General features: G+C 39.6%; 2 protein-coding genes across 5 annotated transcripts; both read left to right on the plus strand.

Moving 5' to 3' along the window:
• The first annotated feature begins 603 nt into the window (after window positions 1–603).
• On the plus strand, window positions 604–2,621 carry LOC146678770 (chemokine-like factor). 4 transcript variants are annotated; one of them, XM_085402879.1, is made up of 5 exons: window positions 604–943; window positions 1,096–1,226; window positions 1,684–1,839; window positions 1,950–2,045; window positions 2,317–2,621. In XM_085402879.1, the coding sequence occupies exons 2-5, from the start codon at window positions 1,146–1,148 to the stop codon at window positions 2,416–2,418; spliced, it is 435 nt and encodes a 144-aa protein (XP_085259005.1). In that variant the 5' UTR covers window positions 604–943; window positions 1,096–1,145; the 3' UTR covers window positions 2,419–2,621. The 4 variants fall into 4 exon arrangements, with proteins under 4 accessions (XP_085259005.1, XP_085259013.1, XP_085258990.1 ...); XM_085402887.1 differs by having other exon boundaries at window positions 1,130–1,226; XM_085402864.1 differs by having other exon boundaries at window positions 1,079–1,226; window positions 2,317–2,620.
• Window positions 2,622–2,766: 145 nt separating this feature from the next.
• Window positions 2,767–11,164, plus strand: LOC146678771 (CKLF-like MARVEL transmembrane domain-containing protein 3). The gene is made up of 5 exons (XM_085402851.1): window positions 2,767–3,043; window positions 6,629–6,784; window positions 6,914–7,009; window positions 7,093–7,210; window positions 8,822–11,164. Exons 1-5 carry the CDS (start codon window positions 2,927–2,929, stop codon window positions 8,848–8,850), a joined length of 516 nt encoding a protein of 171 aa, XP_085258977.1. The 5' UTR covers window positions 2,767–2,926; the 3' UTR covers window positions 8,851–11,164.
• Window positions 11,165–11,822: the final 658 nt, after the last annotated feature.

Below are 11,822 nucleotides of genomic sequence, written 5' to 3' on the forward strand. Positions count from 1 at the left end.
AGTGAAATGCTTATGCACCAATTCTAAGGAGCTTGGAAAGAAAAGCGTCTGGACTTCTTTAAGTTTCCTTGAAGACGTTTCACCTCTCATCCCCTCTACCTAATCCCACGAGCCAAGGTGTAGGTCACAGTCAGCCGAGGTTTCGGGTGAACCCACTGTGAAGCCCAGCTTCACCCTATCATGTGATTTACTGACTTCAAATTGCCCAGGATGTGATTGGGCGTTAAGGCATCTGGGAAGGGATCTCAAAAATGGATTATAGATGACAGACAGTTGGTGTTGTAAGCCACCACCTCTGTTCAAAGACGGTTGTTCACAGTGGACATAGATGTCTTCTTTCACTCCTCTTTCAAACCATCTGTCTTCTCTGTCCAAAATGTGAACATTAGCATCCTTGGAAGAGTGACCTTTGTCCTTTAGATGCAGATGGACAGCCAAGTCTTGTCCCGTCAAGGTGGCTCTTCTATGTTGTGCCATATGTTTATGAAGTGCCTGTACAGCCACTTCATAAACATATGGCAGCTTGCGGACAGCTTGGGGACACTCCCATAAGACCTAGAATCCGGGATTCTCCACCAGTTGCTCTTAGAACTGAAAAAGCTTCTCAGATGAGAGGTGAAACATCTTTAGACTAGGATGACCTGGATGACTGAGAAGCTTCACAGACACTTATGTACCAGTCTGGCTGAGAATAAATAAGAGGAAGACATAGCTTTTTAAAATGGATTAGCCAACTGGTAGCACAACCATAGTCCAAGTATGAGTATCAGAGTAGTCAGGGTGTAGGCTTATTAGGTCATGGTTTGACTCTGCATTTAACTGCTGAAACAGAAATCTTCAGTTATTTCCTGTTGATGTTCAACATTTACTGAAGTTGATGAAGATGTTAATTATAATCTTATCCATCCTAAAAGCAAATATGATGTGTTACCCACAGTGTAAGGTAAGTGTAAGGTTTCTGTTGGAGCCAGAGCTCATTTTTACTTGTGTTTTTTCCCCCTGAGCAGTTATAAGTAGCAGTAAGTGTGAAAATACAGTGTCTATTCTTGTGATCAGTCATTTTCTATTTCTATCAAAGGAAATTGCATGTTTCAGGAAACAGACTGAGCGAGTTCTCTGTTGAAATCAGATCATCATGCTGTAGAATGACAACAAAACAGACAGCAATGGAAGTGGACACTGCTTTTCTCAAATCCAGGAGGGGGATTGTGAAGGTGACAGAGATGGTGAGATATTTGCTTATATCCTAACTTTGGACATTTGGCGTAATGTGGTGTAAAACAGCTGATACATGCCGTTTCGCTGCCTTGTGCCTGTTAAAAAGGGGGAACAGAAACAGAACATGGCGCAATAGCTTCACAATGCTATATGCTTTAGCTGGTAAATGTTAGTATGTGATTTAAAGGCTGTTGCTGAAGTGGATCATGACCTGTTTAATCTTTTTAAATGTCATGAGGAAAGCTTCTCAAAATGACAGTTCCTGTTTTTCTCTCTAAACTGAGAGGTGCAACACGTTGCAAAAAAAAAAAAATTGCGAAGCAACCAGTGGACGAGAAGGAAGGAGACCTCACAGTACACAATGCAGTTTTAAAATAAGCTGTTATCAAACATCACAGTGTTTTTTTCTTGGCTCTGTTATCTCAGTGACAGTTTCTCTTTGCAATCTCCCCCTCTCTGCTGTAGGTGACTCTGTTTGTGGCTTTTGTGTGTTTTGCTGTAGCCTCGACACCCAAGTACATCGCAGCCACAGCGTTGGAGTTTTTCATCACCTCGCTTCTGCTGGTGCTCTACCTGCTCAAACTCAACAAGAGGCTGACCTTCTTCTTTTGGCCTCTAGTTGTAAGTGATGTGTTACAGCTTTGGACATAGTGAGAGAGAGTGAAAAAAAAGTGTGACTGCCTGTTGCATGTTCAAGCTCTTGTTCTTTTCTTTTTGTTCTCCTTCTTCAGGATGTATTGAATTCAGTCTTTGCAAGCGTTTACTTCATCACCTTGAGCTTGATGGCTATGACTTCTTACATTAACACAGGCATGCTGATTGGAGGGGTGAGATGTATTTAAGTGTATATACAGTATGCTCAGTAACATTAAACCTTCATGCATTGGCATAGATTCACTTCTGGAGCACTACTCTAAGTTTAAACAAGCCTTTACCCCTGAATGACTTGTTTTCTTGTTTCTCAAAGAGAGGCGAGTCCTTAAAGTTTGACTGTGTAAAAAACGTAAAAACACTCCCAATATGAGTAGCCTACATACACACGAACACACACATGTGGAATGCAATGGATGTATGCTGAGATGTACCCTCTTTTTGCAGATCATGTGTTTCCTCTTAGCTGTGCTGCTGTGCGCTGAGAGCTACATTCTGTTCAGTATCATCACATTCAACAGGCCGAGGACTGAAACGCAGAATACATAAAACAGACGAACTGCAGCAAACTAACGACAACGTGTGCGCATGAATGACCCCAACCCGCTAACTGCTTTTGCATTCTGTGCGTAGTTTAAAGGTTTAGCTGTAGAAGTGTTTGTTAGTTTATTCACAGGCATATTTGATTCTGTAACTAAGCATGGTGTGGCTGTTTAAGATTTCTAAATTGTAAAGGGAAAGAGAAAAAAAAATATCAATAAAGATTTTTTTCTTTGTGACATCATGAGTTGTATATTTCCGCCGTTGTGTGCAGCTGGGGGCATCGCATTTCACATCTGGAGAAAGCAGATGTTGCACTTCTTTTTTTCTGGCGCTCGCGCTGCATTTCCGAGCTTGTCATTGTTTCCGCTTCCACCTCAGAGAAGCCTCACGCCTCCTCATATCTCATTTGAGTGTGTGTGTGTGTGTGTGTGTGTGTTTATTTTGCACTAAAATCGCTGCAGTACTTGTAGTTTGAGCAGCCCGGAGCTCGAGGAGAGTTTTTCTTTTCATAACAATGGGGGACATCGAGGCTCCCAGCTCGAACCGGCCGCCCCAGGCTGTCCTGAAGTCCATTCTTCCCAGCAAAGAGTTCGTCACATCCAGGAAAGGAATGCTGCTTATTGCTGAAGTGGTAAGAAATGACCCGATGAGCCAGGCCAGCAAATCTGAGCGCCAGTGGACCGTTGTTTCACCAAAGGCGCAGAGTTGTGGGTAGTTTCTGGCAGTTTTTGCAGACACTGCACTGTGTTGATTTCAGCGCACATTCAGAAATAACTTTAAAAGCTTGGTTAACTGTCATTTTAGGTTCACTCGGTTTCCGTTAGGTCTCCTTTAGAAACGGAAAGAACAGTAAGTTTAAAGCAGCCGTGAGACAAGCTTAGGAAACTCTGACTGACTTTATACTGGATCGTACTGGTTTGGATGGACACGCGGTGAAAAGCCTGAGGTAACCACTGTTGTCCACGCTGTCAATGATCCAAGTAAACCACGGTGTAATTCCAGGCTCTCTTTTGTGCACAATTCATTTCAAGTTCAAATATATTGAGAAGAACTTGGGTTTTTATTGTCGATTTCAACAAACCAAATACTGAAAAAAAACTTGCGCCATGGTGTTAGTGTGAGATTACCAGCATCGCGAGTTATTTGTGGGAAGGGTCTTCTCGCTGCAAACCCTCAAACTGTGTCATGTGACATTCGGCTCATGCTGGGCTGTGAGTGAGCAGTTATCTTCCCCGCAGTCACATCCTTTTCTGTATGTCGCCTGGAGCACAGCTCTACACTCCCACACAAAGCGCAGTCTCTTTACTGCTGCTTCACAGCGTGGAATGGCCTGTAACCCACGTTAAACAAGACCCAGATAGTAGTGTGCAAAAGTCTTTAGCCAACCCTAATATCTTTATATTTCCTATATTCTTGAAGGAGCCAGAATTTGTTGTGACCAGTAGTGCCAGGCTTGTTAAAAGTTTTTCTTTGGAAAGCCCCAGTAGTTAAACATTTTCAGATTTATTTTACTTAAACCACATAATACTCAGCCAAGAAACAGTTGTATCTTTAGCCTCTTTGTTATTAGCAGCCTGTCGCAAAAATACATTGTTTCGATTTCTGTGGTCGAATCTTTAATAATGCCAACGATAAGACAGCTTGATAGAGATAAAATTAAATTTTTGCACAAACAAGGTGATTCTCACAGAACTATTGGCTGAAAGCTTGGCATATCTCAGCATGATGTGCAGTGTGTCCTTAAAAAAAATCTCAGAAAACTGGACAAGTGGTGGACAAATGAAAAGAGTGAGGTATGCCAAATCATGCAAGAGGTGGACTGAAAATCAGTGGCAACAGGCCTGATGTAGTGTTAATACCAAACTTGATATTTTTGGTTGTTTAAATGGAAGTGGGGAGGAGAGAGGTACAACAGTGAGTGTCTGTGAAACAAAGTGGAGGCTCTGTCATGGTTTGGGGCTGATGTTGGAGAACCTGACCAAATTGGTGGAATTATGAAGAGAGAAAAGTACCATTAGATTTTGATCCACCATCTGCAAAGCATGTGACTGGCAACACCTTCATTGTTCAGCATGACGATCACCCCAAAACACAGTGCAGTAAAATCATACCTGGATAGAAAAACAGACAATGAGACACTATCAGTCCTGGATTGGCCTCGCAGAGCCTTGATCTCGACATTTTTGAAGCCGTGTGGGATCATCTTGACAGAGAACAGAAAAAAAGCCAGCCAACATCCAAAGACTTAAAGAAATGACAAGAAAGCTTGCCTAAGAGAGTTCAGCCTGTTCTTAGAGTAAAGGTGGCCATATCAAATATTAACCTTCAGGCTTGTTCGAACTGCACAAACTGTTTTTGCCTTACATACTGTATTTCCATCTAAATCACATTTTGCTAGCAAAATATAAAGAAATCAAGGGCAACACAAGACTTTTGTCAACAGTAGAAGTCAGAAGTGTGTCCTACTTGGACTGTAGGTGAGATACCACGCCTGGTTTAGGCTTATTTTAGGAGATTTGTGATATACTATGCAGCACTTCTGTTCAGTGAGTCCATTCCTAAACTTTTCACAAGTGAAGCATGTCAGTGCATCTCGCTGTATGTGAGTGGTATGCTTTGCAGGATTTTCAAGATTTTAAAATCTGTTTCTTATACTTTCCAACTCTTTGCTTATTTGATTTTTGAAGCAACTGTTTAAATGCCAAACAGTTAAAAATGTTTTCTCCTTCACCTCAGCACCACAAACAATAATCCACCGGTATAAAAATGAGGGCCAAGTCTGAATGAAGGGTGGCCTTTTCAAATGTTACGTTTTTATCTCAGTGGTAAAGGTATGATACGAGGTATGAAGCTAAATTCATTTGCTTTAAGTTGCTGTGTAAGCTAAACGTCCTTGCAGTAGTTGGGAAACCTTTGAATGAACTCACACATCTGTGTGCGATTGTCTTTCTGATTAAAAAGATTTCAAATAATACGACACAAGTCCACAGTCGCTGAACTCAAATGTTACACACGAGGCTTCTAAAGAAAATAGATCATACCATAATACCACTGTTGCGCTGCTTGGACATATCAGGCAGGCTCATATATGCATCTGCTGAGCATGCAATACTGTACATAGTGTGTCAGACCACTGTGTCTTTCTGTGTAACCACAGGGTCTACATTTAATGTGCAGTAAAAGACAGGACTGTGTAGTGTTTGACATGTTTCCAAAATGCAAACAAGCTGTTAATAAGAGGCACATGTTGAGGCAAAGCGTGCCACCTAAAGATTGTGAGGCTTCTCAGCTCGGTACGTAATGCATGATGGATGTTTTTGAGAGGTTACAGATTCACACTCACAGGAAATAAATGTCTTCCATAAATATCTCATGGCATATTTGAATAATTTTTCTTCTTGGATGTTGTCAGTGTTTAGAATGAAACTGGCCAGTATAGGTTGGAAAAGATTTGTTAATTGATAATCTATTAATCAGTGTCTTTTTCCCAGTGATTCTTTTTAATTTAACTGTAACGTTTCTTTTTAATTAGTTTTACATAATTATAATCGAAACAATAATTTTTTTCTTTTTTACTGACACGAGTCCAGCCACACTGTAACAGAATATATTCAAAACTTTACTGTTAAGTGTTGCCTTACAGGAAAGTTTTACATCGCTCGGTAGCAGCATTTTTATAGCTGCAGGAGTTTGGGTTTAGAGTTCCTACGATCAGGCTAGTGTGGGAAAACTGACTGAGACAAAGACAAGATGGCCGTGGCTGTTTGAGATTACAGCGTCTGGGCTCGCCTTCATTTGTGCTGATGTGGTGTGTCCAGCTCTTCCTGTGGGGAGCTTCAAAGACAAGGCGGGCTCGGCCGTCTCGTCTTTATGATTAATAAAAACCAATAAAACATTTTCCTTTATTTTAGCTGCGTTTGTTTTGTGGATGTTTGCACAAGCATACATGTGGGAGGCATACAGAGAAGGGTGACGGAGTAGAAGCCTGTGTGAATAGCTTTTAACAGCTGTATCTCCTTACAGGAAGTGGGCCTGAAGCTGTAATTCACACAGACTAACAGCTTCGGGGCACTGCTACAGTTCATTATTTAGATCTGACTTGGAGAATCCTACTTGGAAATAACTCCACACCATCTGGCGTCTTAAACTTTTTATTTCAAATGCCAAAGAGTTGTCTTATTTTCTATTTCTCTTTGTTTTGTCTTGCTCTTTTTAGGGTCTGTCCTTTATATCATTCGTGTGCTTCGCTGGATCCTCGGCAGCAGCATTTGTGACCGTCCCCCTGCTGGCATTCCTGGCTTCTCTCTTCTTGCTGTTTGGTTACTCCACCAAATTCAACGAGAGGTTTAAAGGTTTCTGCTGGCCTCTAACGGTGAGAGCAGCTGTTTCAGAAAGAACCTTGAAACTTTGCCCCGCATGATCTTGCGGCGCTAAATGAAGAAATTAGTCGTGTAGTGTTTGATTGTGTCTCTGAATCAGCTCCGGTGTTTTTCTCTCAAAGGATTTCATTAGATGCGTGACTGCCTCCATTATCTTTTTCATCATCTCAATAATGGCAGTGTCCAGATACTCAGACGGTTCCTCAAAGGCTGCTGGGGTAACGCTGTCATCATCATCAGCATAGTCCATAACTGAATACATTTGGCATTGTATTCACAATGTATTTGCCTCTTTTTGCAGATATTTGGGTTCATCGCCACCATTGTTTTTGCCGTAGATTTTTATTTCATTTTTAATGAGCTGGCCAGTTTCTTGAAGCAAGGAGGGGAGTCCAACGAGGAACCGTCAAGACAGCAAGGTAACAAAGTCACCTCATGTACATATAAGTACATGTTTAATGTAGTTTCATAATAGGAGAGAAAAAGGTAAAAATAAAATTAGTTTTTATGCAGGCTCTGAGTACAGGTCCATTCACTGGTCACTTTATTAGTTACACCTTGGTAGTTGTGTTTTGGACCCTCTTCTTTCTTCTTTGTGGCAAATGCTTGAAGCATCCATCAGATGATGGACACTGTAGTTATAAAGGGATGGAAATGATCAGCAATAATACTTGATAATATTTGTAATTCCAAGCAGAGTTATTATAGTTACATTTTCTAGTTAGTCTTTATTTCATTTCATTTTGACTTTTTGCTTGTCTCAATCCAGTCTCAATCCAGTTACTTTCCAGAGTTGAACTTCTTGTTTCAGTTTAGCTTTTATTGTTATAAAATAATGAAAACACTTAACGGTTTGAAAGCAGTTGACTCACAGTCTTGTAGACAACCTGAATCTCAGTGAACATATCCATCATCGCCTCATCAGCCAAGTCGTTATGAAGTTTTTAACTAAACTAAACTAAACTAAACTAAACTAAACTAAACTAAACTAAACTAAACTAAGCTAAAACAAAAACTTTGATTTTTCATTTTTTCACATCTAGTTTTAGTTTTTAGTTTAGTTTTAGTAAACTATAATGAACTTGCTGCTAATTGTGCCAAGAAAATATCTCCCTCACCATTACAGATCCAGCACCAGCCTAAATCGTTGATTCCAGGCAGGATGAGTCCATGCTTTCATGTTGTGTAGAGACTTATCAGACCAGCCAGCATTTCTCTAATCTTATATTGTACAATTTTGGTGGTCTGGTGTCAACTGTAGCATCAGTTTCCAGTTCTTAGCTGACAGGAGTGATACCCAGTGTGGTCGCCTGACCTTTGGCATCAACAAGGCATTTTCAGCCAAAGGATATTTTCTCTTTTTTTGAACAATTTTCTGTGAAACCTAGGGATGATCTAAATAAATACCAACAACCATAGCACATTCAGAGTCACTTAAATCAACTTCCACCTCACTGTGAAGGTTAGCAGGTCACCTTGACAGCGGGCTGCCCCCATGTGATTGAACAGGTGTACCTAATAAAGTGGCCAGTGAGAGTATGTGCCTTGGAGTGATTATTATTGCGATTTGCCACTAAATAAATAAAACTGAATTGAATTGAATGACACACCTGGACCTGTAAACTGTTCAGGTAAACATGTTTTTAATTGCATGCTTTCAGTGCCATAACTGAAGTATTTTGTTTCCACACTGAGGTGGCAGCACACATTCAGAGATGGATCATTTATAAACTTCACTTTGATGTCTGATCCCACTGTGCAAAGCATTTTGTGCAAAGCATGAACCAACCCTTTCAACAAAAAAGTTTCATTTCATTCCTTAAAGCGTGCACTCTGTTAATGAAAACAAAACTGGCACCCTTAGACAGTTCTCTATGTTCAAAAGATAAAAAATGCCTTTCTCCAAGTGCACCACGTTTTGTGCGCTTGTTATTTTCTTCCTTATTGATGTAGCTCGTCCACAGAAAGTGCACCCAGAGAAGTGATACTCCGTCTGACGCAGAGTTTTCTTCTCTTTTTTTGTTTTGTAGATGAATTTTCAGACTCTGACTCAGACTGAAACTGTGGGGATCTTTGGCAGAAGATGTGTGATCATGCAGTCTCAACCTTTGTAGTAAAAATCAACACTGCCGAGCAGATATTTGCAAACACCTGCCTGGTTTTGTGCAATAGAGTTACAGAAGGACACTGTGTATCAAGGTCAGACTCATTGTTGGTCAGTTTCAGGTCGCCGAACACGAACAAAGAAGGTTTTAGTGCAATTCACACATTAGAAAAAATACTTTTTAAACTGATGCATCAAACACGCCAGCCTTCTGTTTTATTGGTTGTTACACAAAGTTTATAAAACATGTTCTTTTCTTTTTTCATGTTCAAGTTTACTTCCAGTGTCTTAGATCATTTGCCACAAATGTAAGAGCTACTATCACTCCAACACTTTCCTGAAGCTGTGAAACTGTTTCTGCTCATGTTATGGAGAAGCAGTTATTAACATCAAAATGTGCATGCATTATGTCTAAATCAGGGGAAAATGCTCTAGCCCTGTTTACATGTTTGCACACTAGAACACTGCAAAATGCCTTATTGAATAAATGTTTACCAATGTACTAATAATGTAATGATGCTGTAACAGGAATTCAGACCAGGAGGCCTGCTTAATTATCCTTTATTAAATTGACAGCATGTTTATAACCCTGTTTCCTATAAAGTTTGCACACTGTGTAAAATGCAAAGATATACAAATCATTTAAACCCTATATTTAATTTTAAGCATCAGATGCTGCTTTCAGAATTCTTCTTATTTACTTGAAAGCAGTAGGCTCATTTAGAGATTGATTACAGCAAAGCTTTTCCTAAAAAAACTGTAAAGGGGGCGTGTTTACAACTCAGCTGCGTTGCATCTGCTCTGTAGTCTGTTAAAAGGGACCTAAGGAGTCAACTTGCTATGCTTTTGGAGATAAATTGCTTTCCCTTTGTTACTTTCAGAAGCTTAACAACTCCTTTGTTGTATTTTTGTTTTCTAGTGCTCCAAATGTTTTTAATAGATGTCAGATCTGGTTTACAAGCAGGCCAGTTCACCAACCAAAGTCTTTTAATAATGGATTGCATTTATATAGCGCTTTTCAAGGCACCCAAAGCGCTTTACAATTCCACTATTCATTCACTCTCACACTGGTGGAGGCAGCTACAGTTGTAGACTGACAGAGGCCCGGGGAACGAACCGGCGACCTTCCGGTTACAGATGTGCTTCCCAACCCCCTGAGCCATTAGGTTGCCCCTAATTTAATATGTATGTACAGAATGTGTTTTAGCCTAGTCTCGCTTAGTAATGCACGGCAATACCTGACACAGCTGGATGTAAGAATGTGTTACTCCAAAACCTGATTTATCGTTCAGCATAAATGATGCCTTCACAGATGTGCAACTATACCACTAGGGGAGCCCATAGGCCTGCCCCAGGCTCCCTTTTGACTTTATTTTTCCGATTGACTTGAGTCTATATTAAATGAACTATGCTTATAGAATGCAGAAACATTTTTTGCCGCTTGTTTGAATGTTTTTTTCTTGCTTTGTGTGCTAAATTTTTGATTATTAGTGTCTACCCAAAGCCCATGCATCGATTTCCATTATAGAACTAAGGATCACAAACATTCGGTACAGGTTTCCAGAGATGCTCCTAATGTGTTGAGCACCAAATTTCTTTCTGGATTGCACAAATTTACAACATTTTGCCGTCTATTGTTGCCCCTGTAATGACAGCTTTGTAACATTTTACTGGCATCAAACTCAAAATGAGCTCATGTAAAAAAAACAAAAGTTGTTTTTAAATTAAAAATCTAAATTAAATAAAGCTAATTTTGGCTCGTGCCTTATTTAAGAGTGGTTACCAGAGCACGTAGCAACGCATGCTTGATTTGGTAGGTCTCTTTTTGTTTTTTTCTTGTTGTAACCCCAAAAGGTTTGTGTCTCCTCCTTTTCAGAGTTTGAATGAGTTACAATCAGTTTCATTCTAATTTGATTCACATTTTTCACAGTGTTTTGACATTTTAGGAAACAAAGTTATAAAAAATTTTGTAGCCTATATTACAAGAAGAGAATGGTTGGCTGGTTACAACCTCTGTCCAACTGTGGTAGATTTATAAAAGCCTATTTTACAATCTGAGGATAACCTTTGTTTATCTTATGTTTATTTCCTCATATGAGTTTCTGTGATGTGCTTGAAGACATTAGAAATCATGCTACTTTGACACACTTACTAAGGTAACACACTTTGTCGACTTCCTGCTCTTTTGTTGTTTGTGTGCTATTTCTTCATATGTGCATATGTGTGTGCAGTTTATTAAAACCATTTAATGCAGTATTACTTTGAGAAATTCTAAATATCTGCTATATAAATCATTGTATGTGTTTTTTTTATTTGCATGTGTGATGTATGATTTCTCTCCATCCACTGCCACTACTGACAAATTAGATGCACTAGAACGCCACAGTGACTGTTAATGAAATCTACACGAGTGCTACAGCAGCACTGAATTAAAAACAAATGACTGGGAATTGGCCACCATGGCATTTCCCGCATTTTTCAGTGCGGTAAATTTTATGGATCTGTTACAGCTGTAGCTTCATGTTTTAAAGTTGAGTGGAAATAAATGAACAAAATGAGAAAAAGACCTTGCAGGTCTATGCAAAATAAGAGCTAAGATTTCCATGAACCCGTCTGCAATGATGTTATAGATCGTTTATACCCTGTGAAAAGCAAGAATGTCAAACTCATTTTATATTGTGGGCCACATAGAGTTCACTTTGATCTTATGTGGGTTGGATCGGTGAAATTCCAGTTTCTCTGTGTAAAAAGTGTAACTGTGGATTCACTCATTGAAATATCAACACAAACATAAACAATTTAAAAATTATGTCTCAGTTTTTCTACATGGTAAAGAAATGCTGTTGTATTAAATAAAATAAGTCGTTCAGCACGACTCTTCAAGCTTAGATTGTAAGAAATAATGTGTAAAATTACAGAAATCTGTA

This window comes from Rhamphochromis longiceps, linkage group LG1 (genome assembly GCF_057381845.1).
Source record: "Rhamphochromis longiceps isolate RC_006_pf linkage group LG1, R_longiceps_female_GT1.1, whole genome shotgun sequence".
Taxonomy (NCBI): domain Eukaryota; kingdom Metazoa; phylum Chordata; class Actinopteri; order Cichliformes; family Cichlidae; genus Rhamphochromis; species Rhamphochromis longiceps.